The 27,434-nt window shown below is 34.7% G+C and overlaps 3 protein-coding genes and 1 long non-coding RNA gene across 4 annotated transcripts; 1 reads left to right on the forward strand and 3 right to left on the reverse strand.

Annotated features, from left to right (window-relative positions):
• Window positions 1–3,334: 3,334 nt before the first annotated feature.
• Window positions 3,335–5,176, reverse strand: LOC110645084 (hydroquinone glucosyltransferase). The gene has a single exon (XM_021798107.2). It carries the CDS (start codon window positions 4,962–4,964, stop codon window positions 3,537–3,539), a length of 1,428 nt encoding a protein of 475 aa, XP_021653799.2. The 5' UTR covers window positions 4,965–5,176; the 3' UTR covers window positions 3,335–3,536.
• Window positions 5,177–12,854: 7,678 nt separating this feature from the next.
• LOC110645081 (uncharacterized) lies at window positions 12,855–14,402 on the forward strand. Its single transcript, XR_002492935.2, has 2 exons — window positions 12,855–13,206; window positions 14,190–14,402. It is a non-coding gene; the product is annotated as an uncharacterized LOC110645081 (long non-coding RNA).
• Window positions 14,403–14,979: 577 nt separating this feature from the next.
• On the reverse strand, window positions 14,980–18,596 carry LOC110645080 (protein trichome birefringence-like 25). Its single transcript, XM_021798104.2, is given in 5 exon segments — window positions 14,980–16,026; window positions 17,199–17,476; window positions 17,942–18,281; window positions 18,284–18,424; window positions 18,426–18,596. Coding segments are annotated over 5 exon segments (1,698 nt in total). The 5' UTR covers window positions 18,582–18,596; the 3' UTR covers window positions 14,980–15,243.
• Window positions 18,597–20,315: 1,719 nt separating this feature from the next.
• On the reverse strand, window positions 20,316–25,835 carry LOC110645083 (protein ENHANCED DISEASE RESISTANCE 4). Its single transcript, XM_021798106.2, has 5 exons — window positions 25,211–25,835; window positions 22,399–24,697; window positions 21,969–22,029; window positions 21,640–21,863; window positions 20,316–20,635 (listed from the first exon to the last, which is right to left on the reverse strand). Exons 1-5 carry the CDS (start codon window positions 25,323–25,325, stop codon window positions 20,581–20,583), a joined length of 2,754 nt encoding a protein of 917 aa, XP_021653798.2. The 5' UTR covers window positions 25,326–25,835; the 3' UTR covers window positions 20,316–20,580.
• Between the last annotated feature and the right edge of the window lie 1,599 nt (window positions 25,836–27,434).

The following is a 27,434-nucleotide window of genomic DNA, read 5'->3' on the forward strand; positions in this document are numbered from 1 at the left end:
GCACTAATAAATCCACAATAAAATTATCTAGGTAATCAGGGTTAACTATCTTCCTCCACCCAACCTCTACAGTTGTCTCTAGTGCACTGTGAGTAAAATATTAATTTTAATTATAATTTCGATATTATTATATGTTCAAGTATGCCCATGCATCATTTATAAATATGTATCTATGTAGTTAAACACTAGACACATTTTATATTGCATTCATAATTGTTGAAGTGCCATGAATGTTGTTTGTGGTAATTTGGAGCAATGTGTGTGCGTGGCGTACGTGTGGTATGGTATTGGATATGGACAGGACGGGTAGACATGGCTTGAGAGACACTCGCTGGGACCTGGTCCTTCGAGGTAGATATGGCTTGAGAGACACTCGCTGGAACCCCGCATTTTGTTTATTAAGCGAAAGTCCGGCTTGAGAGACACTCGCTGGCAGAGGTTGGATTAAGAGGGTTGTATAAAGAATCAGCTCCCATATATGTATTGTTTAACAGTGTTGGGTGTGTGAGCGCTCCAAATTACTTTTTTGCTGTTATGATGTGAATTGTATGAAAATTATGACAATATTGCATTTCATTTCACATGATGCATTAGCATTAGGTAGCTATAGAAATTATACTTAAAATTAGTATTTTGCTCTTTGAGTCGAACGCTCACTCCTGTTCATCTATTTTTCCAGGCTACGAGACATTTTTCAGAATAACCTGTTCCTTTCCTCGCAGGTTATGAAAAAAAAATTATTTAACTGTATTATTATTGTCTAAATTTGTAATTTAGAACTCCGCATGTACTAGTAGTAGCATTAATACTGTCAGGGACTGCAGGCATTTAAGTTTTTGTATTAACAAATGAAAAAAATTTTATGAGTTTTAAATAGTTTGTAAATGATGTAACCGGGTTGAGCTGGGCTCCCCTAATTTTAGTTTCTGATAATTACTGGGTTAAGTTGGCCCGAAATAAAATTATAACAGTTTAATTTAAATTATTTTATATGCATATTGGGCCTAAATTGTGGGTCTGATCATAGGTTTGAGAATAATAAATCTTACTACGGGTCTCGGAGGTTTTATGCCGGCTCAGGTCCTAGTGCCGATCCGGCCCATAGGTTGAGTCATGACAAAGAGTTACTGCACTAACACTCAAACCCAGATAATTACTGATTGAAAGGAGTCTTAGTACATGCCTATAAATCAACACACACGTCCACAATCGATGTTGGAGCCCGAAGGCTCATCGTTGGCCCCTTTGACAGATGGGACCAATGCTTTTACTCTGACTTTATGAAAATGGTTTCAGCACTACTCACTCAATAATCATTTGTTCGCTTTTTTTGTTTTTTTAAATTTAAGTTAAAATATATATGCCTAAGACTTTAGACTATATTAGAATGATAATTATTTAATAAGTAAATTCAATTGGTTCTCTTATGTCCCTTATTTAAATTCTCTTTCATATTAATTATTGATAATTTAAAAGAGTTTATTAAGAATTTAAGAAGAAAAAAAAATGTAACCTTTTTTAGCTTTAAATTCCTTAAAACAAAAATTATATTTTTTAGTTAATTATAAATCTCCCATATCTTCGCTACATGGGGTTTGAATATGGTTTTATCATTTCAATATGCTATTTTTAATTGTAATTTACATTACAATACCTCAAGGAAATTTTCATGTACCAAAAGAATTTTAATTTAATAATATTTAAATTATTTTTAAAATTATGATATTAATATTTAAATTTTAAAATTTAATTAAAATTAATTTTAAATAAGAAAAGAATTTTTTTAACAGGAATAGTTTTATTTTTTTATATATATAAAAGAGGGAGAGACTTCAAAAATAACAAACTCATTGAACATGCCACGGCCAAATAACACCATTAATATCTGAATCCAATAGCTCCAGAACTTGCAAGGGGGGCTATATAACACATGAATGCCCATCTCTAATTCCACAACTAAATTAGCTAACTTATCAGCAAGTTTGTTAGCCTTTCTATAACGAAAAATTATATAATAGAGTTGTGAATCTATTTATATATATCACCTGGAATCAAAAGTCAATAAAGTTTGAATATATATATATATATATTAAATTAAAAAAAAATTGCTAAGTTGGTTACTTGGTAATTATATTTTTTGTGGTTTGATAAGAAGAAAGAAAGACAATAGGGGATGGGAAGAAAAAGGCTGAAAAAAGGATATAAATGAAAACTAACATAAGATAGAATACACCCTTTCGGTCTTTGGGCCCACGAAACTCAATCCTTTCTTTGGAATGATTAGATAAAAAGTAAATCAAAGGCAGCGTTTGATTGGCAATTAATATGGATAATGCGAAGGGAGGAAGAGGATAGAAGGGAAGGAAAAAGATAAAAATAAATAAATAGAAGAAGAATAAGATAAAATACATGGATTTTTATTTTCTTCATATAACTTGTTGAAGGAAGAGAAAATGATAGAATTGAGTAAAATATTCTTATTAATTACACATAATTAAATATAATTTTTGTTGTCCACATATTTTATGGAACTTTCCACCACCAATCCACACCTATTATGGAAGGAAACACAATTGTGGATCATCTTCTGAATTCTATCCTTCCTTGGATATATTTTATATGGTCTAACCAAACAAAGGAATTGGATTTTCTTTTCCACCATAACCCATTGCATCTTTCCATTTTCCCTTCAAAAACAAACATGATGTAAGGTTTGCTTGATACTTTTTCAAGTTTGCCCTTCACATATATTAAACAACAAATTTTCACGATAATTTCAATCTCTGACTCATTTTTCCTCCGGTTTAACTTTGTTACACTCTAGTGTAATTAAAAACCATTATAAGTACCACAGATGATATAATATATTAAAGAAGTTGCGCGTCACATTAAATAACCAATGTTTCATCACTGCGCCATATAAAATCCATATGCTTATAGTGCTGAAAATTTATAGCCAAAGATTAAGCCAAGGACCGACAAGACCCAAGAAAATCACCAAGCTTGGAAGCATTCGGATGTATGATATCTAATTGGGGTCACCACCTTCGTCTTGTGTCTATATTTTCTTCTTTACCATTAAGATCATATCCTTTTAATAATTGATCAATTGCAAATAAAATGAACTTATTGTGGTGTCGAAGGCAGCCACCCACTTCAATATTAGTCGTAGTGGTGATGACTTTTGTGTGATGTAACAAAAATTTCCTAGTCGTTGGGTCCACGCATTAATTTAGCCATATAAATAAGTGAATATATATGGGTCATAATATTGCAATATATATAAGCCTACGCAAGGAGAAGTATTGAAAAATTCTCCAATTAAAGATAGCGATTGTTCAATAAATCATGTCCAATATGTATTCAAGCTATTTGGACTGGACTTTATGTAACCAGAAAAATGGAAAACCTTCAAGTAATTAAATACAAAAGGCAATTTTAATTTATCTAGATGCATGACGAGGAGTAGAAGCTGGAAATTACAGTCACCTGTTGTTATAAGAATACTAAAAACTATAATATATAGTAATAATTTTCTACTTGCACTTCTGGTTCTTCCACTTGAGAACCAACCCGGAGAGTGCCTTTGCAGATGACCCTTCCTCCCTCAGAACCCTGGCAGCTGCGTCTTTTAGGTCCTTCATTCTGTGGCGGACTTTCTTCCCTTCTTCGCCTTCCATTAGGCCTCTCACTACTCTTTCAATTTCTTTGCTTTCGATTAGGCCATTTTGATCATTAATTCTTGGCCTCAGGGCAACCTTAATATCCTCAGTTAACATCACAGCGTTCATTTTCTGCTCAGCATAGAGTGGCCAGGAGATTAGTGGCACGCCATTCACCACACTTTCAAGGGTGGAATTCCATCCACAATGGGTTAAGAACCCTCCTGTAGACCCGTGACTCAACACTTGTGCCTGTGGTGCCCATGATGGCACCACTAGACCCCGCCCTTTCGTCCTATCCAAGAACCCTTTTGGTAGGAAATCACGAGGGTCTTTTTCGCTTTGCACACTAAAAAATGTGGCATTGGCGACGCTGTCATTTGGGCTCCTCACAACCCACAAAAATCTTTGCTGGCTCATTTCTAAACCCAAAGCCAATTCATTTATCTGATCGTAAGAGAGGGTCCCACCGCTTCCAAATGACACGTACAGAACAGATCCATGCGGCTGCTCGCCTAGCCACCTCAAACATTCTGCTTCCTCTGCCTTGCTACTTGAACCCATGTTCACAAGCGGACCAACCGGGTAAACGGGTGGCTTACCGGGTTCTTCCTCTTGTAAAGCCTTTGAGGCTCCTCCTTCCATGTCTACGAAGCTATTCACCATAATACCGTCAGCTAGTCTATACCTCTTTGTATGGTGAAGAAGCCACTTGTAAGCATCATTCTTCCGATCTTGAACCGGGTCGAGCAATTCCTTCCCATTTACCGGTATACAGCCGGGTATTTCCACTGGTTCTTCTAGCTCACTATACTCGCAAGAAACCGTCTCATCCAGCTTTGGCAACCTAAAGAACAGAGACAAAGTCATAGCTGTAGAAGGGAAGAAAATGTAGGGAGAGATGCTGAATTCTTGAGCAACATCGAATGCATCCGTGCCAAAGAGATCAACGACCAGGGCAACCAGTCGAGTGCTTTCAACAAGAGACTTTAACACATCTCTAACAGATGGGAGCGAGCGTGCCACCGTGATGGAAATTACCGTTTCTATCTTAGTATCTTCAGGGAGATCACTCAAGTCAACCGGAGGGAGAAATGTGGAGCTTATTGTGGTAGGAAGCGATTCAAGAACCGATTTTTGGGCCTTAGAGGGAGAACCATCGGTTGGTACAATGAAGGTGATGAAGAGATCATTATGTTGAGAAACGATTCGCTTAGCTAATTCAACAAGCGGGATGAGGTGACCCATCCCGGGACTGGGTAAAACAGCTACATGGGTGGGTTGTGTTTGAGGTTCTGCCATTGAAATGGAAAGAAGCTAAGGTTTTGTGGTTAATTATTCTCGAATTGTTACAATGGAAGGAGAAGACAGGCGGTTGTTTATATAGAGGTTAGGAATTTATTTTTAAAAAAAAAAGTGTGGGGATTGAAAAAGAGGATGTCTTTGTATGGTTGTGTATGAGAGTATTGAATGGAGTATATTCTTTGTATTTTAAAATAACTGCTCAAGAATGATAGGAAAGTTTGGAAAATGTGACGTTTATTGCTAGGGAGAAAGGGAAATTTTATAGCAGATGGGTTGCGGTCTTTGTCTTCTTAAGCGGCACATATACACCAAGTGAGTCGCGTGGTGGGCGATTTCGTCAGTTCCAACGTAAGGCTTAGGTTATCAACCCAGCGGCCTTTGTTTCGTGTTCGGATGACATTTTTCTTCGCATTGGATAATATTTATAAGTATTAGCAAAATTTTCCTTAAAATTAACAATTTAGAAGAAGTTGTCAAATTCCAATTTCGTTGCCAACCTTGATCTTCAAGGTCGGCCGTTTAAAAATCTTTAGAATGAACCTTTGAGGAAAAAAAAAAAAAACTTTTCAACTGCTGCTGTTGTATGCTGTTTTTTTTTTTTTTAAGTTAAATATAAATTTATTATAAAGTTAAGATACATAATATATAATGAAATTTATATATTAAATAAATAAAATTCATATATTTATATTTTAAATTTATGATGAAAAATATATAAGTAAATTTTTTTAATTATATAATAAGTTGATACAAATGAAAATACATTCTAAAATTATTTTTAAAATAATTAAATAAAATTTTAATAATAAAAATTATATAAAAAAGTATCTAAATGTAACTACTCCCATAAAAAGAACTAGATTTCTTGTGGTGTGGAATAGGTTAACCCTTCTCCATCTCTATTACATTGATATATAGTTATAGTTTTCTTTTTTCTAGGTAAAAAATTATTTAGAACTTGACATTCAGACCATTTATTCTTAAGTTGCCGTAATCCTACTGATTATACTTAAATTTATGAAAAATTACAAAAAGTTATCATGTGGCTTCTTACATTTTTTAAGTAAGGTCTTGAAATTAATTTTTTGATAAAAAATTATCTTGAATTTATACACCGATAATAAAGAGGAAAAATTACCTAAACGCCTTCAGGCTAAATTTCAATTTAATCCTTAAATTTTAGTAAAATCTATATATTAGTATTTGTATACATTTTAATAAATCTATATATTTGTTCCTACCTGGATGTATATAGACGTGAAAGTGTCCACATTATTTTTTTATTTTTTTTTGTTAATTATAAAATAATATAATATAAAAAGATTTTCCAATTAAATTCTTTAATTTAGTTCAAATATATTGTTAGCATAATTACAGCAATTAGCATAATTATAGAAGATTTGTGTAGCATAATTACAACAATTATTATTCTTGTCTAAATTAGTTCATATTCTCATGTATAAATAGATGTAATATCTCTGTAAATAAGACACAGATAAATACACAATCATTTCCTTCGTTACGTATATTTTTTCTTCTAACATAGTATTAGAGCCGTAAAACTTTTATTTCTAGTTTTTGGAGTCTCTCTTCTCTCTCTACAACCTGTTCTGGTTCATTCTTTCATTCCTGTTATTATACCATTTTTTTTTTCTCCTAATCTTGTTATCAATGGAGAAATCTGATATTTCAAAACCTATTGCACTTGATTCATTGGTTCCAACTATAATCTTTGGGTTCAAGGAATGAAAAGTTTTTTGATAGGTCGCAAGCTTTGGCGTATTGTTACCGGAGATATCACTACGCCGACAAGAGAGAACGATGAAACTAATGCAAAATTTGCTGACCGTCTTAAGGATTGGAATAGTAAAAATTATCATATCGCAATACTTCTGTCTCGTCCATCCACATTCAATTTGCTAATTATGACTCTGCAAAAGAAATCTGAGATTTTTTTGCTAATCGATATCAGACCACTGGACTTGCCTACTATTATCAGTTGTAGACTACTCTTCATAATCTGAAACAAGAAGCAGGTCAATCTGTGAATGATTTTCTTGTCCAGGTCCAACCCATTTGGAATTAAATATCCCAGGCCAAAATCAGTAAAGATCATCTTCATCTCATTCAAGTTCTAATAGCTCTTCGATCAGAATATGAGGTTGTTCGAGCGTCCCTGCTACATCGAAATCCACTCTCATCATTGGATACTGCTATTTAAGAGATTATTTTTGAAGAGACTCGTCTCAGTTTGGATAAAACTCTTCAATTTGAAACTGTTCTTGCAACTACTTGATCCTCACATCAAAAATCTGACAATTAACTCTGTAAGAATTGTAATCAAATTGGTTATGCTTTTGCATATTGTCCTACTATAGAATGCAGATATTGTCATGGTTACAGTCATATTCTTGAACATTGTCCCACACACCCTCCAAGACCAAAAGGAGGGCATTCTAAATTCAAGAATGTCTCAAAGCCTGGATCTTCCTCTGTCACTGCTATTGCTGCTACTGAGAGTTCTACTGCCATCACCATGAGTGATCTTGAGGCACTATTCAAATAGGTTATCTCTTCTAATTCTTCTGCTGCCATGTTTGTCACTTCGGGTAATTCTTATTGGCTTTTTGACTCTGCATGTTGTAATCATATGACCACTAATCTTAAATTCTTGTCTTCTGCAAAACTTGTATCTTTCTTACCACCAATCCATACTACAAATGGTACTAAAATGAACATCACACATACTGGTCATGTGTCTACCTCAAATCTTCATCTCCCTGACGCCTATTATATCCCTAATTTGGCACTCAATCTTATTTCTGTTGGTCAGTTATGTGAAAAATGACTAGATGTTATTTTTTCTCCCCATTTTGTCCAGGTACAGGATCCACAAATGGGACAGATTCTTGGGGAGGGTCACAGAGTGGGTAGATTATTTGAGCTTGCATCTTTACATCTTCCACAGAGATTTGTGTCTGCAGCTACAATCCCTAATTCCTACATTCACCAATGGCATCTTCATCTTGGTCATGCTTCTACCAGGAAAATTCAACCTTTAATTTCTCATGGATTATTAGGATCTACTAAGTTTGAGTCATTTAATTTTTTAAATTGTCAGCTTGCAAAATAACCTGCATTATCTTTCTCTCATAATAATACTACTTCAGACACTCCTTTTGGTTTAATTCTTTCTGATATTTGGGGTCCTTCTCCTATTTCTTTAATAAATGATTTTCATTATTTTGTGATATTTGTTGATGATTATTCTCAGTTTACTTGGATATATTTTTTGAAACATCAATCTGAGTTATCACAAATTTACATCACATTTGCAAAAATGATTAAAACTCAGTTCTCTTGTGACATTAAAATTCTTCGAATAGACAATGCCATGGAATATTGGGATTCTTCTTTACTTCAGTTTCTTAGTCAATAAGGCACCGTTGTTCAACGTTCTTATCCTCACACCTCTCAATAGAATGGGCTAACCGAATGCAAGCATCGTCATATTCTTGATTCTGTACGTACTATTCTTCTTTCTGCCTTATGTCCAAAAAATTTTTGGGGAGAAGCAGCTCTTCATGCTGTTTATATTATTAACCATCTTCCTACCTTGGTTCTTCATAATTTATCTCCTTTTGAAAAGTTGTTTGAACAACCTCCTGACTATTCCATTTTTAAACCTTTTGGATGTGTTTCTTTTTTTCTTTTACAACCTCATGAACATACCAAATTAGAACCCTGTGCTCGTCTATGTTGTTTTCTTGGTTATGGCATTGAACACAAAGGGTATCGTTATTGGGATCCTGTTTCTACTAAGTTACGCATCTCTCATTATGTTACCTTTTGGGACAATACAATTTCTCTTCTCTTTCCAAATTTCATCACTCTGTCAATACTGACTCTCTATTTTTCACTGACTTCTCCAAAGAGTTGTTTCCAAGTCCTGATCTAGGTGATTGTGATGTGCTCAATATTAGCCCAACTACACCTACCCCTGTTGAATCTGCACCAGTTGTTGATCCAGTACTTGCGCCTGCATCTCCTCCTAGCACTACTCTTCGTCATTCTACCCGTGTACGAGAAACTCCTTATTATCTTTTTGATTTTCACTGTTACTCTACTATTGCAACCCTTCATGAGCCTCGTTCTTATCGTGAGGCAAGTACTAACCCTCTTTGATAGCAAGCTATGACTGACGAACTTCAGGCTTTAGAGAAAACTCATACTTGGGATTTAGTTGATCTTTCACCAAATAAGACCCCTATTGGTTGCAAATGAATTTACAAAATCAAAACCCGTTCTGATGGAACTATTGAACGCTACAAAGCTCGCTTAATAGCCAAAGGGTACACTCAAGAGTATGGCATCGACTATGAAAAAACTTTTGCTCCAGTGGCCCGATTAACATCTATTCGTAGTCTCTTAGCTATTGCTACAGTTCGCAAATGGAAACTTTTCCAGATGGATGTCAAAAATGCTTTTCTTCATGGTGATTTAACAGAAGAGGTTTATATGCATCCTCCTCCTGGTTATCATTCTCCTCATAAGGTTTGCAAACTTCGGCGAGCCTTATATGGATTAAAACAAGCTCCCAGGGCCTAGTTTGCCAAATTTAGTTCCACTCTTGCTCAACTTGGTTTTCTCTCTAGTCCACATGATTCTGCATTATTCACTCGCCGAACTGACAGTGGTATTATTCTTCTGTTGCTTTATGTTGATGATATGATAATAATAGGAGATGATTCATCTGGTATTTCAGAGTTACAATATTATCTCAATTAGCATTTTGAAATGAAAGACCTGGGTTCTCTCAGCTATTTTTTGGGTCTTGAAGTTTCTCAAAATTCTGATGGCTATTATCTATCTCAAGCCAAGTATGCATCCGACTTACTTTCTCGAGTAGGCATCACTGATAACAAAATAGTATCAACTCCATTAGAGCTCAATTGCAAACTTACACCTCTTGATGGCACTCCTCTTGATGATCCTACTTTATATCGACAGCTTGTCGGGAGTCTTGTTTATCTCACAGTTACTTGACCTGATATTTCATATGCTGTTCATCTGGTCAGGCAGTTTATGTCTGCTCCTCGCTCAACTCATTTCTCTGCAATACTTCGAATCCTTCGTTATATCAAAGCCACTCTTTTTCATAGTTTGTACTTTTCTGCTACCTCCTCCCTAGTATTATCTGGCCACTCTGATGCTGATTGGGCTGGTGATCTGACAGATCGTCGCTCTACAATTGGTTATTGTTTCTTCTTGGGTAATTCTCTTATCTCTTGGCATAGCAAAAAGCAAACTGTTGTTGCACGTTCTGGCACAGAATCTGAATATCGTGCTCTTGCTGATGCTACATCTGAATTACTTTGGTTACGGTGGTTATTAACTGATTTAGGTGTCACTCATTCTTCTGTTACAATGCTTCATTGCGATAATAGAAGTGCCATACAGATTTCTCATAATAATGTATTTCATGAGCGTACCAAACAAATCGAAATTGATTGTCATTTTATACGTTATCATGTTGCTCATGGCATCATATATTTGATTCCTGTCTCCTCTGTCAGCTAAACTGCTGATATATTCACCAAAATGTATCCTCCCGCTCGCTTTCAGGATCTTTTAAGCAAACTCAAATTGGCACCTGTGCTACCACCTTAAGTTTGAGGGGGGGAGAGGTTGTTAGTATAATTACAGCAATTAGCATGATTATAGGAGATTTGTGTAGCATAATTACAGTAATTATTATTTTTGTCTAAATTAGCTCATATTCTCATGTATAAATAGATGTAATATCTCTGTAAATAAGATACAGATAAATACACAATCATTTTCTTCATTACTTGTATTCTTTCTTCTAACATATATAATATATTTAGAATATTAATAAAATAAAATGATAATATTATAAATAAAATAATAAATATTATAAATTTTGGAGACTATTTTATAATAAAATTTATATTATAAATTTACACTATTATTTTGATATTTTTTAATATAATTAAAGATGAATTGCATGTATAATTGGAAAGATGGATAAATCTATATGTTTATTTAAATGTCAAGAGTTACAAAAATGGATTCTAAAAATTCATGAATTAATCTATAGATTTCACTAGACTTTAAGAATTAAATTATAATTTATCATAACTTTTTTTAACAGCTTCTATGCAATTTCTTCTCTTTACTAATGAATTACAGCTTAAGATATATTTTTTTTTCACAAACTCAACCTCATCAAAACCCTATCTAATAAATGCACCAAATCACAAGGTAATAGTAAATTATAATTTTCCCTAAATTTATTTGCAAATTCGCAAGCCATATGATTTTCAAAATTAAAGAGAAATGGTGTACGTGATGCAATAAAAAAAATATTCGAATGTCACATATTTTGACCCTTGAAAGTTTTCTATTATTATTTTGTTTTTCAATTACAATTAATTATAATTTAAAATGCTCTTATATGTATAATCACTCGCGTAAGCAGTTGGTACATATACATTCAATGTAAGCAATAAATTTCATTTTCGATCTATAAATTAATAAAACTTCAGTATAGAATAGGCTAACCTTGGAATATACCAACTTGGTTTTGAATTGATCACTTAAACGTTATTGAAAATGTTCAAAAATATGGTGCCATCGATCCATGCATTAAAAGGGACCATATATAAATGGCAAATGATAGATAACAAACACATAATTAATTAGTCTAATCCTAAAAATAATAATTTAATATAAACTTAGTTTTACAAAAATAATAAAAGGGAGGAGCTAGGCAGTAGGCAAGCAAAAGCTTGGAAGATTCCAACACAACAATGATTACGTAGGCAATGAATCACTTGGCATGTTATACAACTAAGGTCAAGGATGTTGGCATATATACGTAGCAAACCATGCAAAATAAAAAACAAAACTAATTAATCATGGCAAAATTTTTGGTCAATAATGACGGGACCATGATGAAAACATGATGCAAAATTGTAGATAAGCAGTCATCCTCTGCTTTGGGCCTTCTCTCTTATATTATAATGATCACGACTCATGATTATAAAATGCATTGCTTTACGATACTTTTGAATTTTCATCACAAAACCACACCATTTCAAGCATGCATGCACCGACTAATCATACAAGATATAAGAGTTCTTTAATTTAATTTATATCCATCATCATATCATAGTTTATCGTATTTTAATATTATATTATATTAATTAGCTTTATGAAGTTTATAAGTCATAGTCATCTGAATGAAAATGTTGCTATAAAATTTTGGTTTATTGTTAAAATTGGACGTTTATTCTTTTGTTTTGTGAGAGTAAAAAATTAAAAAGGGTAGTATCGTCATTTCATGATGATATCAACTTATTATATAATTTCTCAAAGGATGATCCTGCTACGTGCATAAGATTTGGCTAAATTTTAGAATATTGGATCTGCAGATATTGCCATTTTCAGGGGCATTTTTTCTTAGCTTTTCATGAAAATGATGTAATTGGCAGAGCACTTTCATTAATATTTGGGCCTTTTTTTTTTTCTTTCTATATATATATATATATATATGGGGTAATTTAGCCAATGAAGGTAAAGATAATAACCACTCAAATATTTTATATACTACCTATTCATTATTCGAATATATTTATATAAATAATTAATTAAATATAATATATTTTATAACAATCTTAATAAAATTTTAAATATTTTATAAAATTATTAAAATTATATAAAATTAAAATGAATTTCAGTAGTGATAATTGAAATTAAAATAGATATAAATAGTTAATAATATTTTTAATGGAATTTAAGATGAATTTAAATATTAAAATTATTATTAAATTTAAATTTAAGTATTTTTTGATTTAAAAAAAAAAAAGATTTGAGGTGAGACTGGGGACAAGCCACACTTCGTCAGTGTTACGGTGGCGAGTAGAACATTTGATCGTGGGCTAACTGCCAGACCTATCTCAAAACCATATATTAAGGCCCGAAACTCATGGGCATCGTAGCCAGTGGAACCAGCCCAATCCATAGAAGGAAGAAAGTTGTGATTGCAGATTGCAGTGGTTTGTTCTTTCGGCATTCGGAGGAGGACCGGAAAGAGTAAAAACCGCAGAGGGAGAAGATGATATACAGAAAATGGAGTCTCCTGACGGGCCCAGTGGCAATCTTGGGCGGGATCGTCGCTGCCGTGGTTGCCGCCAACTTACTTTTCGTTAAGGATGTAATGTTTTCTTTATTTTCCTTCGATTTTCAAACCCTAGATTTTCTATTTGAATTTGATATTCGATTTTTTTGGGTGAATAGAAGAATTTTTTTTTTAATGATTTTTCTTTTGAAATGTCTCCATTGGAATGATTTGCATTAGGCTTTTATTGATCATGTTTAGATCTGATTATAGGAGTCATCTTTCATGATAAACCTTATGGCTGTTGGATAGTGTTTCTGTTCATAATGATAAAAATTTGATTTGTTTTATGTAGTTGTGAATAAAGGATAAGACTTTCAAGTTAAATTTGAAAGTAATCAATGTCGGATTTGATGTTTGGAACCATTGGAAGCTGAAATTCGCTCAACCGAGCATACTATCAAATTATATTAAATGTTAGTACGTACTGGGGAGAGGTTTTTATTGTTAGACCTGGGACAAATGAGGGAAAGGGGGGAAATACAACAATTTCACCAGGTGTTTGGCCATGAAGTTGTAGCCTCTCAACCTGGTAAGTCAAGGGACATTAGGTGTTCTGTACTTCCATGGAAACACTTTGTAAATATTCGTTGGTGCAGCATTGCATTGAAAGGATAGTTATTATCTTCCCACTTTCTTGGCTTGGTCTTCAAATCCCACATTGGCTGGCTGTGTCTTAAGGTGAATATATGGGTTAAAGGGTGTGTGCGGTGAATACATGGGTTAGCATGTTTTGTTAAAATCACCTAAGGGTGTGTCCTGTCTCTGTTTACCTTCCTTTCAAAAAAACGCTTTTCTTTCGTATTTGTTAACCACTAAAGAAATTAGTTGAGTTTCTTTGCTGCTTAACTGTGGAAGTGCGGTGGGAAATATGCCTGCCTGCTATACTTGTTTTTCTCGAACTAATTACTTTAGCTGGATTATTTCATAAACTGCTAGTTTTTCAAACCAGAGCTCATTTCATGACAGGGTAGCACCATACACATTCTAACATCGTGCAATATATTTGGAATTTGCAGGATCCATTTCTTAAACCAAAGCAAAGGAACCCAGATTCACCACCATCAACCAAATAGAACAGAAGCAAAGCGAATCGCATTATGAATGTGTTGTAAGCTTGTCTGGCGGTTTGTGTTTCTCGAATATGTTTCAGTCAAACAAATGTTTAAGCTGCAGTTTGGTACAAGGTTTCTTAGATCAATAATATGGAGATTCATGATCAAGTTCAGTAATTGTCTGTTCATAATAATTTGATCACCAAATTCTGTCATTAAATCTTGAAATATAGGTTGAGCTACCATGATATACGCTACCATACCGTCAATAAAACAAAATTTAGCTGTCATGGGGATGCTAAGAAAGAACTTTCATGGGAATGAAAAATCAAAAAGTTGTATGCCGCAGGGGCCTTAGGTTGGCTGTAACCAATTCCACGACTCCATGATGAGCTTGCGTTTGAATTAACCCTCGCAGCCACCGATGATGAGGAGATATTATATAGAACAACCGTGATTTCATGTTAGCATTGGACATAAAATGGCAAACCAATCATTGAATAACAATTAAGTATAAAATAATAGATATCATTTGAAAAAACAAATCACTACTTTTAACTTATAAGTAATATTGAATTTTAAGAGATTCATTATAATTTAATTATTATTCTATAATTGATTTGTCATTTCATATTAAATTATTCTACATGAAATTATCTTTGTATGATATAATTTTTCGATGAGTTGTTATTCCAGAGGGGTGAGAAAAAGATCTTTAATTTGACCATTAATGACGTGATTTGTATAAAACAAAAAAAAAAAGGAAAAGAGTGGACATCCTATTAGAAAAAATATGGTAAATGGGATGTACAAACAATGATTACAGTTAAATAATATGGTCCCGAAGAATCACATTCTCTCCCTTCACAGACGCGAACCACCTGATGGTGATACATTGGCAGATTGGTGACTCTCTCCAAATACCAAAATCAGCAACGGCCCAGGCAAATCTGCATCTTATTCAGCCAAAGCTTCTCAATTTCATTAATAAACCAGGACAAATTAATATCAACTGTCATCAACGTAATCTGCTATTGACTAATATTTCCAATACCAAATCATTCCAAGAGTCTATCGGCCCCGGCAAGCACCAATGTAAGCAATCATTCTGAACTTTGGCATTCTTATCCTTCGAAAATGGCTGAAACTGCCTGTACGGTCCAGGATGCCCATCCGGCCTTAACAAAGATAGACGAGTTGTATCAAGCAGTTTCAAAGTCACCCCCTTTTCAGATCCCAATGCAGCAGCCTTGTCAAATTCTTCCAGTTCGATATTACGCATTGTTTCATCTACATCTCTCATATCAATCTCGCCTTCTTTGAAGGGCACTTTTCTTTTGCAAGTGCCTCCACTAAACCATTCTCCATTCTCAAAGTGATCTGGCGTGGTGGTTCTAAAGAAAATAAAAGCTCTGTGATCAGATCTTGCAATGAAGTCAAATATCAACTGTAGTACTTTTCGGTATGCATAGTCAAATCCTAGCTCTGTCAAGTTCTTTCCAGGGCAGTAATGGCAGCCTGCAACACTGTTGTTCTCAAGATATATTGCAGTTTTGAGAAACCATTTGCCACCAGCAATTACAGCATAATCAAAGTTCCTATATTGATCAATCCATTTATTATCAAGTACATCTAGATGAAGCTGGATTTCTGAAGACGAAACTCCATTCATATCTTCAAATATATCTGCCTTTGTGAGGAATGGAGTCCAAATGACTGAAAGAGTGAAGTTGTGACCTGGAAAGTGCCATATTTTCGATCTATATTCCTCGTCATGATACACCTCATCAGCTTGTTCCACCTATGGGACATAATAACTAAAACAACCGATCAATTGCTGTCCAAGGGACCACATTTTTGTAAATATTGTGACATTCTGATAGGTCACAAAGCATCCACAGAATTCCATTGAATATGCAAGCAATGGGTGCCACTCTGGGGCCTAAGACATTTACTTATTCCTTGCTCAGCATATCAGGTTTCTGCTTGGGACCCAAATCTTGTCTTTTTTCAATAATTTAAATGGAATCATTTCTCCAAAAACAATATATTATTTTATAGAAACTTGGAGTTACAGATCCGTATAATAGCTCAAGTAGTAAAATTTACCACTTAACATTGATACAAATAATTACATGTAGTAGCCAACAAGGATTATATATAAAGTTCCTGAGAAGACATAAAGATAAAAATGAGCATTAAAATCTCTTTGGTTTCTGGTAGGTACACCAGCTTGGAAAGAGACACAAGAACCTCCTAGAAGCAGTAAACTAACCAGCTGTATTCCACAACTAAATCAAGGTTGATGGTTGATTAAGAATCTCTATATGATAGCATATTGAAAAAGGAATCTGAATTTAAATGGAGAAATTCATTGCAAAAGCTATTCAAAATCTATCCCCAGTTTTAGCCAATAAACCTTAAAGGAGTAATCAGAACCTTCACCAGCATCCTTGGAGAAGTTTATGTAGAACTAATGTTGAGAGCTTAAGATTTCTAAGAGCTCTTAAAAAGGGCAAGTTTCTTAATCATGAGATGGCACAGAAACCTCCAACTCCCCACTACATCAGTTCAGAGCATAAAGAAGCCGATTTTGTTTTCACAGGGAAAGATGGCTAAATTAAACCTTTTTTTTTTCTTTTCAAACGAAACTTGGCTTCTACTCAAAATCCAGTCTTTAGACTTTTTTTCCTTTGTTCATTTGACTCCAACCAAGACTCTAATTCAAGATTTTATAATCCTAGAGACAACTTCAGTAACGTTGAGCCAGAGCATTAGTGAAAACAATCTTTAGATTTTAGAGCATTCAAATAGCACAATGCACTGATTGATGATTGCAGGAAATCAGTACACCTAACCAATGAAATTTTGGAAACGAAAACCATTAAAGCAAGCGTTTGAATTTTTGGCATAGATTTTAAAATTCAAAGGGGCTAAGCATATAGGAAGTTTCTTTAAACTTGGGAGCTTTACCTGAGAGAGAATGCAAAGTAACGACTGCACATGGTTACGCGAAATGGAATCACCAATAAAGGCCCAGGATTTGTCCCTCATCAAATCAAGAAATTTCTTTGGATTGAACATGGGTAGATCACACCCCTGTGGGTTCCACCTCCAGTAGAGGTACCCTGAATCAGCCCGTCCATTTTTCATGCAGTTTTGATGACCTTCGATTGCCAGGCAACTCCGATTATCGTATAATGGACCTGAAGGGTCCGGTATCCAATCTCCAGTAAATAAGTCACATTCTCCTGCAACCACATTTGCATACCAAAACTCAATACAAACTTCAAAGAATGGAACACGAAACAGTTCACAGTTCTACTTGATACGAAATATCAGGCAAATGCAAGTGTTCGCAGATTGATTAGGTTTTAAAGATTAAACTTGGCAAATTTTCCATTTTCCAAAAAATAATTTTTCTAATCTAGCTGTAATATCATAGTAAACTTCAACTAAGATCCATCAACTTTTCCCCACAAAGAAAAGAAGAAGAAAAAGAAGAAATTACTCATGGCAGCATCCCATGAATATGCTAAAAAAAATTGAGAGGGAACTCTAATAGAAACAGCAGAGAAATGAAAGAAGAAACAATAACAACCCATTTCGGGAAAACAAAAGTAAAAAATTTCCTCAGTTGGTTTGTAATTATTTACTTTATGCATGTCATTAACTTAGAGAACAAAAAGGAAAAATGGGGGGAAAAATTTACAGACCAGTCTCTGAAATTTGTGTTGTATTAGCCGCAGAATCATTAGAAACTGCAGTTTGATTTTCATTTGCCGCAAAATCAATAGCACCCGGCTCTTCCTCTTCAATAGGCAGAGTATTAGCCTCTGGAGACTCTGTTTTAGTCATCTGTTCAATGGATGGTGTCTCTACAACTGATGAGAATCTGATTGAATCAGAGACTAACAGACGAAAAGCAAGACCTATCAAAAGAAATGAGACTGCAAACTTTACAAAGACATGATTGTGTTTAGTTAAGGAAAATGGGTTGGAATCAGACCACATTTCCTTACCATATGGAATGAGACGGAGAAAGAAAGACTCTTGATGTGAAGAGAGAGAGAGAGAGAGAGAGAGAGAGAGGACACAACAAGTGAAACCCGCACACGTTTTTTTCTCAACAACCCAAATGAAATGTTAAAGAAAGAAATGATAACGTGAATTAAGAGATTATCAAGAATGATTGAAATTTAAGGCTAATATCGCTGTCTGAGCAGCAGCATCAGTTCCGTGCATATTTAATGACCACAGGTCGTATAATATCGGGAGGGTAAGGGCCTGTTTGGCTGCTGGAAACTCAAAAAGGTAATAATGTATACAAGTATGATATAACGTTGTAATTTCCATAAAAAAATCAGGGGTTGATGGATTTGAAATCTAATATTGAGTTTTAGGTGATATAACATGCTTGAGGTACAAGTTGAAAAGCAAAGCAAAGCTCTAAAGCACATGCCATGTCCTCCTCCCACCTTAGATCTCATCTTTGTTAATCTATTTAAAAGTAATTAGGTTACATCAAGTGGACCCTCTCTTCTCCTCCCTCTGAAAAGAAGGCCAGGGGAATCATATCGGCTACCAAATTCTTTATGTTTTGCTTCTTATGGCCTTTCTATGTCTCGAGTCTCGACAGGGACTCCAGAATGGACCAATACTGCTTCACATCCATTCGGCCTTGTTTGCCATGGAGTTAAATGCATTAAGTTTTGTTTAGTTCGTATTATTTGCGAAGTAACCTCTCAAAGTGGAAATATATAAAATATTACTATTTTATGCTAATTCATAATTTAAAAAAAAAATTAAAATTGATTTGATGCGAAGGGTCTCATATTCTCATGTAGTGCTTTATATCTAACAGATAGGAGGTGTAAATCAACTTAGATCTCTACTCGTTGATAATAAGATATTAGGGATTATTAATTAGTGAGGACCATGTGCATGGTTGGTTGTGATCGCTGATGACTAAGAAGCAGTGAATTATCATATAAAATATTCACATTTGTTAAGAGCATGTTGAAGCTTTGCGCGCTTTAATAATAATAATATCCTCTTCATTATCGAGATTGGCATAAAAGAACATGGTGAATTTCAAACGAGTCCATCTAATTGGCTTAACCTTACAGAGCATGAAATTTGACGTACTGGCTAATGAGCCTGATCTTTCATTTTAGCGAGCAACGGTACTCTAGTTGTTTAATTCAAATTTATGTAATTTTGAAAGCATTAATTATTAACACAAAGTCAGTATTTATTGTTGTTAAGATGAAAGGGTTAAAAAAAATACCCCAAATGTAGCATGATTAATTAAGCACTTTATCATTTGATACAAAATAAAACAATATAATAATAATAAAAAGGATAAATGAGCCTGGCCAACCGTTGAGGGATCAGAGGCCTTGGATTAGATTTGGTAAGCCCTCATGTGGGGACCGAAAGGGCCCTCTTAATTAACGATGGAAAGCAAAAAGCTTTCCAGCTAAACCGCACTTTCCAATCCAATTTATTAAATGCCTCTCATTATCTTTACCTGTGCCAATCCAAGTAGGTTTCGAAGCCTGAATACTTTCAATTCCATGCTGTGCTTGGAATGAGATTAGGCTAATCCCTACTCTCTTCGGGGAATAAATATCAAGATTTTAACACAGACATCACTAATCTAATAATCCTTTCAAGAGGAAAGAAAAGATGGTTTTAATTTGCTCAAAAAAAAAAAAAAAAAAAAGATGGCTTTAAAATGTGGGGCCTGGTGCCCATCGTTGAGATGAGCCCAACAAGGAGACCCACTTCATGTCCCCATGAAATGGGGGCTACCATTGTTTTCACGTACATAAGGATTCTAACAAGTGCATGTCTTCCTGCTTCTGCAACGGATATATCATATACCAATCATTGGGTAGACCACAAATTTCTTTAGAAATTCGAACCTTCAACTAATTGGACTACCGAAACCAAGCCTTTTATTTATCCAGTACCAAGAAATAAACCCCTAGGGAAACCGATGCACCTATTATCAATTTCTGCTGGATTTATCCACGAAATTAGATTACTGACATTAACCTTTGGCAACATCCGATAAACCCAAACTTCAAAAGATACGAAAATGTTTGATTGTGAACTAGACTTGCAAAATTACATCCCTAAATGCAAAGCATAGCACAAGATCATTGTCAATTAGCCAAATAATGATTAAAATACATTATCAAAAAGACGGAAGATCGCTTTATATTTAACTGTCCACACTCTTCTAACATATATTCTAAGATGGTGTTTCAAATTTCAGTAAAGGAAGGCTTAAGATTTTACCACATGCCAGAAGCCACATTAGGACTTTGCATCTCCTATAGTTTCATTATGCAGCTGCTTTTGGAACTTTCATGCCAAATCCATGCTTTACCTTCTCGACTCTGTTCAAGAGAAAATATCGTGCTTCAGGGTATAATTCATCCATTTTATTAACTTTTATTCTTCAAATATTTTTAGATCATATGATAGCAACTTCCATACCAACCAGATGTATCAGTTCATCTTAAATAACAGACTCAAATGAAGCAACTATGATCATTAGGCAGATGAGGTCAGCAACTCCAACAATGTTAAACTAGGACACTCAATGTAACTAAAACATGAGCAAAGAAGGTTCATTTTCATCATCAAATGGGTAATGGTAAAGGAGGAAAGAAATCTATGATGACAAATCACAATAGGGTCAATTGGCCAAGATCTGGGAAGAAAGGCCAAACCAAATGTTCAGCATTCACAAGGAGAAAAACTCCCCACTTTGACCAAGGACAGTTTCTACACATTCAAATGACGAGTCAGGCTTGCTGTTCTGACAAGAGAATATCGGCAAGGAAAACCTAATAATAACTTGCAAAAAATTATGTTGATGACCTAATCCCTATCCAAAACCATGAAATATGTATTTATTCCTGTCATTCCAGGTACATGATGAAATAGAAAACAAATATAGTGATCATAATATACTCCCCACTATAACTTTACCCTTCTTCAGGCCATCATTATCTCCAAGTAACCCAACTGATTTGCACCCAATATTTCAACACTAACCAACAATTCCTTCCAAGTATATATTCAACGCAGTATCAGAATGAAAACAAAAGGAGCCCTATAATATGCAATTCTGGAGAATCCAAAGTTATGGCATAAACCAATGTGCAACTTGTGATTCTTTTTTTTTCCCTCATTTTTCCCATTGTACAGCAATGAGTGATCCTTTTCCTCCTTCCTAATATGTTACAATGTGTTATCATTGGCCAATGCGTAAGTATGAAATCTGATTCCTAAAGCAATGGACAGCCAGCATAGAATAAAAACGAGAATTTCATTCTGAAGCAACTAACAAGGAAAAGAAACTGGGACGAATGGCAATCAAAGAAAGGACTCTTACGTAGGAGCAAGCTTCCCAAGGCTATCCAGCTCTTCACCAGTGTCCTCATCCAGGACTCTTCCAGAGATCTCAATGATGTAAGATCTTGCTCTATCAGTTGGAAGTCCTCTGCCAGCAAGCAGATCCAAATCTTTTTGGTGAAGTTCTCTACCATTTACAAAAACACCAGTATTCCCACCACCACAATTTTCTGGCATTGAATAATTGAATTCTTCGATAAAAGGCTGAAACAAAATTGACATCTCTTTTAAATAAATAATTACACAAATAAAATAAAATTATAAGTAGCAAATGTGAGCTAACATCTGCTCAAATTAAGTTCATCTTACAGGAATTATGCCAAGACAAGGCCCACCTATGACACCCCAAAATCCAGCTCGAAAATCATACCTGTTTCATGAACATAGAAAAAGGCAAACTATCAATACAACCCATTTCCCCCCTTCATGTATTAGGAGTTAAATCAATGCAATTGAACCACAAAAGAATAAGCATCTTGATCATACTAAGAAAACCTGCAACACAAAGATCAACATACTAAAAAAAATTATGAATATTAAGAGTTCCATGTATGAAAATGATTTAGGAAGTCTATGAAGCAAATGGATTATCACTGAATAAGGCTCTATGAGATCAGTTTTGATAAGCTTACTCCCATGGATGGTTCTACAATTACTAGCCTATCTTAGAGAGAAGAGAGGGTAATTGAGATGAAAGCATGCGTATTTTGATGAGGGATGTTTGTGATTGTGCACTCACCAATACAGTCCAGGATGGATTGGTCCAGCCAACTTCTCAGCCTTCTTAACCAAACGATCTGGTATTGGATGGCCATTCACAGAAACATTACTTCTACTACGCTCATGAGTTTGATTTGATCTCGAAAAATCCTTAAAGCTCTTCTTTATAATGTTTGCGAAAAATGATTCACCTCCTTTGTTGATTTTCAATTGATTATCCTCTCTGTTTGCATCCCCAGAATCCTGGGACACCCCAGTATTAGAGTACTCATTGAATGGGACCTCTATCTCAGTAGCCAGAGATGCCTCTTTCATAGAATTTTGCCGTGTGGTAGTTTTGTTTGTTATCACTTTTTCTTGATCTGAGCGACTACTTCGGTTTCCCTTCCCAAAACGGTTCACCACATTATTGTTAGTAGAATAATCAAAATGCTGTTGAAGAGGTGACCCTGGAGGTGGTGGAGATAGACTATCTTTAATAGGCTGCTGAACAGAGTCGATGACATCTCTTGGAGTAATCAAAGCATCTGAACTGGTTGCATCCTCAGAGGTACTTGGAGATGAAGTGTGGAAGCTATTCATTTCTTGATGCTTCATTGAGTTCAAACCCTGGCCTGATAGTAATGTGGTTGAATCTGTATCCACTGCTTGGAAGTCATAAACAGAATCATCATAATCATCGGAAGAGAAATTAGCATTTATCCTGCCCACACGGCTATGGGAGTATGAAGTATTTTCTTTAAGCATCTCAGTAGAGCTATCATCAACCTCTCTTGCAATTTGTGTTATTTCTGTGTCAACAGAAAGAACAAGTTTCTTGTTTACAATAGCAAAATTTATTACTGTAGAACAGGCACCACACCGGATCTTTTGTTGATTCTTCCCCATGAGCAATGCTTTCTTGGGAAATCGCAACAGTTCAAAGCAGATAAAACAAGTAAAAAATGGAGCACCACCGATTATGGGACGATAGCATCGGCCACCATTGGCTAATACCACTCTCCGAGGCCGATAGCGAGCAAAACCACCCATTTCAGAGTTAGGATCACTTGGCCATCTTGTGTAGTATTGGGGACCACGAAAATCCATTGGAGGAACAGTAGTCCTGGAATTTGGAACATGTGGGCCAAATGCCTCAGGGTTTTCATGTTGGTACAGCATACGATTGTTTGAAACATCAGCGAACCTTTTATTACAGAAAGCAGTGGGTAGAACTGGTGCTGAAACTCCCTGATATCTCTCATAACAATGAAAACAAGAACATGAAGGCTGGTGAAAGGTTGCATTGGATGTGTATGGCTCAAATGGATCCGGATTAGTATCACAGATATGCCTAGAGAAGTATTGACGGGATGGTTGTTGGCAATGTCCAGATAACTGATGTGGAGCTCTTTTGAGCACAAATGTATCCCCAAACCCAGGAATCTGATTTGACTTCTGCATTGAAGGATAAAAATTATGCATAGCCATTTCATGCGCATTGGTATAAGGAAATGGATCAGGGTGATGATGGAAATAAGGAGGCCTGGCTGCATGTCGATCGGGTGCAAAAAACTGCATAGAAGGCCTATCAGGCATTGATGAAGCACCAGGAAACCAAGTATCAGAATCAGCATAAGGATCTGGTGGAGCCATTCTCCCATTAAGAGGAACCTTCTCCTTGGTTTTATCAGCCACATCATAGGACCTACTAAGTTGTTCCTTTAGTTCATCCAATTTCCTGAGAAGTTCTGCTCGATCTTTTTCAAGGTGTTGAACTTTATTAGCCCCATCATGGTCATCATGATTCTTCAATGGCTCTTCACAATCATAAGAAGAATCCAAATTGTAATTAGATGGGCCCTCATCTGGGTAGTTCGAAGTAGAAAATTTCACACTTTCAACCTCAGTTCTCAAGACTTTTTGATAGCCCTCCATTTCACCTATCTCCTCACATTCCCAGCCTGACATCTGTCCAGATCTCCAAGACCTACTCATGTGTCTGATTTCAGAATTCAAATTGTCATGTTCTCTTCCCATAGAACTACCCGAATTTTCTCTGTTCATTTTCATATCAAGATCATTTTCAACTACCGATTTACCACTTGTAGCCTTAGATTGATTCCTACATCTATCAGCATCAGCATCACCTATCTCATCAGGGTTCTTTTCATCACAACTCAAAGATCCAGCATTGGACTTAACATCGACATCAGAAGAATCACTCAACTTCATAACTCCCTTTCCCAAGGAATTTTGCAATTCAGCAGTTACTCCAGCAACCCGAACTTCATCCAACTTCTGTGATGAAGTATTTGTGTCCCGATTTTTATTTTTTGCTGCAATTTGCATAAACAAGAATTCCATTTTTAGAATTACAAAACAAATGAAAAAGAAAAATACGTTTGGGCCAAATATAAGAATGATGCTCCATTGATACTTGTGTTATACGTAGTCAAACAGTGAAAGGATTCTGTGCATTGATTTCTTCAGCAGTCCTACGTTTTAGCATCAATTGATAAGGATTAAAGCAAACTGAAAAAAATAATCATAAATTTCTCTATCAATATGAGAAAAACCCAATTGAGAAAAGAAGTCCCCAAAGTTAAACATGACGCACAATTAGATTGCTTAAATTATAATAAACTAAGAAAGGAAATAGCTATTTGAAAAACAAAGTACCAAGAAACAATACTAGGAAACTCCAAAAATTTTAATTTCCAATTATGTAAGAACTCCAATATTTCTAATTGCACAAACCAAAGTTTTCCCAACTTTCTTATTAACCAAACAAGACCGCTTAAAAGAAAATAGGAAGAAAAAATTATTCAGAAAATTGAGCAAAACTGTACCTCGAAGAACAGCACCACAACCACCACATTGATAGACAGAGTAATCCGCGAGCTCCGGAAGAAGGTTTTCACACTTTGGACACCGTACGAGCCTCACTTTCGTGGAATCCGCCATTGTAGAAACATTCAAGTAGGATTTTTACAAAGAATTTAAAAAAGACACAGAGAGAGAGAGAGAGAGAGAGAACAAAACAAAACAAACAGCGAAACCTTCAAAGGTTCTCAAGGCCGCCTAAAACCAGAACCGTCCTTTTCACGCTTACTTTGAAATAGAGTTACTTGGAAACCATAAGAACAAGAAGGGAAGCAAAGAAAATGAAAAAGGAATGAGATCAGCCGAGTGTAGAATAGCTGAAACTTAGTTTTTATTTAGAAGATGAAAGCTCGAATAGCACAGAAGAAGCAATGCTAAGTCTGGAGAAAGAGAGTTTTTCTATTCTTTAATGCGTTTTTTTTCTCGGCATCCAAACAGGAAAATGAAAAATTGAGAAGAAAATAATCTCAGAAGAATCCTAGAATTTATAAATGAGTCTGAAATTCTATTCAAGGATAGTGTAGTTCTGTGTTCTGAGAAATCTGAGTTTATACTCTGTATTTCGTTCCATCTGGAAAGAGGGACGCCACGGACCGTTTTCCAATGTTGAACTAACAAGCAAAATTGCAAAAACCTTACAAAGCGGTGTCGTTTTAGAGGGGCCAGCCTAATCAACGGCGTCGTTTGCTTTTTTCAGCAAATATCACCTTTGGAGAATCAAAGTGAAAAAGTAAATCCTCGACTTTTTTGTTTTTGGAGAGGAATTGGCTATGAACACTCCCTTTGTTTTCTTCTTACAGTCCCACTTTTCTGTAGGCATGTGAGTGGAAGAAGCAGAAAGTACTCTCTCCTCCAGTCTCCAGTCTTCCACTTTTCTTCTTTAAATTTATTTTTTTTTTTTTTCAATAAATAAAAAAATATCGATTTCCACGTTAGCGACTAATGAGAAAAAAGAACAAGTTTGGCCGTTGTGAAAAGAAGTGAAAAGAAGAAAAAGAGAAAAAAATAAAAAATAAAAATGAGTAGGCTGACAAAGGAAAAGCAGTGTGTGGTTGGTTGGTGATGAGTAGACTAGTCGTGTGCGACAAAAGAAAAGAAATGATTCGGTAGAGAAGGAGAAGTGGGGCACATGGACCCCACAAAACTATCCTTACTACTGTCTTTCTAATTCTGAAAACTGAATCACTGCGTCTGCCACCAGCAATCCATTTTTTTGACTTGCGTTGCTCTGAAGAAATAAAATAAATACAAATATTTTCAAGCAGGAGAAAACTGGGAGTTGTTAATGGCCACCTAACCCTACGGATTAAAATTATTATTATTATTATTATTATTAAAGAGTATTAATTAAAAATAAATTTAATAAAAAATATTTTAGTATTAATTAAAAATAAATTTAATAGAAAATATTTTTTCTTTTATAGAAAATATTGAAAGCAGTGTAAGTCATATTTTTCTCGTGTCATATTTGTTTTTTTGTTAGTCAAATAAGAAAAATTGGGCATCTTTCTTCTCAGAGTTATTTTGTTTCATCTCCTTTGTCCACCTGTCCATACAGAGTGTAAATGACGTCAGATTAGATGGTTCCATTTATGAGTAGTAAAGGAGTTCTCAACTTACTCGTCATTTATGGAAGCAAATAAAGTCTGAACTCGAACTCTCGCACCAACGGATAGCTGAAAATTACTACTCTATTATTTTCAATATTTTTATTCATTTTAAATTAAATTAATTTATTTAACTTTATATATTTTAGTTAATAATGTAATAAATATTTTATAAAAATATTTATATTTTAAAATTTCAATAATTTTATAAAATATTTATATTTTATTTATCTAAATATATAATATATACAAACTTAAATATAATTGAATTATAAAAAATTTTAAAATAAAAATGAATATAATAATGGAACTGCTAGACATTAGTTGATGTTAAGTTTGGTAGACAAAAATGGCAGTGAGGAAAGGAATATATTCTCCGTAGTATGCCACCACCTAATTCGAATGTGACCCTCTGAAGGAATATATATATATATATATACAGAGATTAGGGTTTCAGATATTTCATATAAATAAATTTGTTTTAATAAATAAATAAATGCTTATTATTATGAGTATTATGTTATTTTGTAATGCGGGGGACAGATGATTATTTACAATTTCCGATGAAAGCCAATGTCTGTCA

This window comes from Hevea brasiliensis, chromosome 2 (genome assembly GCF_030052815.1).
Source record: "Hevea brasiliensis isolate MT/VB/25A 57/8 chromosome 2, ASM3005281v1, whole genome shotgun sequence".
In the NCBI taxonomy this organism is placed as follows: Eukaryota; Viridiplantae; Streptophyta; class Magnoliopsida; order Malpighiales; family Euphorbiaceae; genus Hevea; species Hevea brasiliensis.

What these genes read in the sequence shown, in the direction of transcription:
- LOC110645084 (XM_021798107.2), bottom strand. Translation starts at nt 4,964, where the DNA reads ATGGCAGAACCTCAAACACAACCCACCCATGTAGCTGTTTTACCCAGT.
- LOC110645083 (XM_021798106.2), bottom strand. Translation starts at nt 25,325, where the DNA reads ATGGCGGATTCCACGAAAGTGAGGCTCGTACGGTGTCCAAAGTGTGAA. An exon ending in ATCCATCCTGGACTGTATTG is followed by an intron (nt 22,030 to 22,398) that starts GTGAGTGCACAA and finishes TTCATGAAACAG; the next exon opens with GTATGATTTTCGAGCTGGAT. An exon ending in CTTGTCTTGGCATAATTCCT is followed by an intron (nt 21,864 to 21,968) that starts GTAAGATGAACT and finishes ATTTTGTTTCAG; the next exon opens with CCTTTTATCGAAGAATTCAA.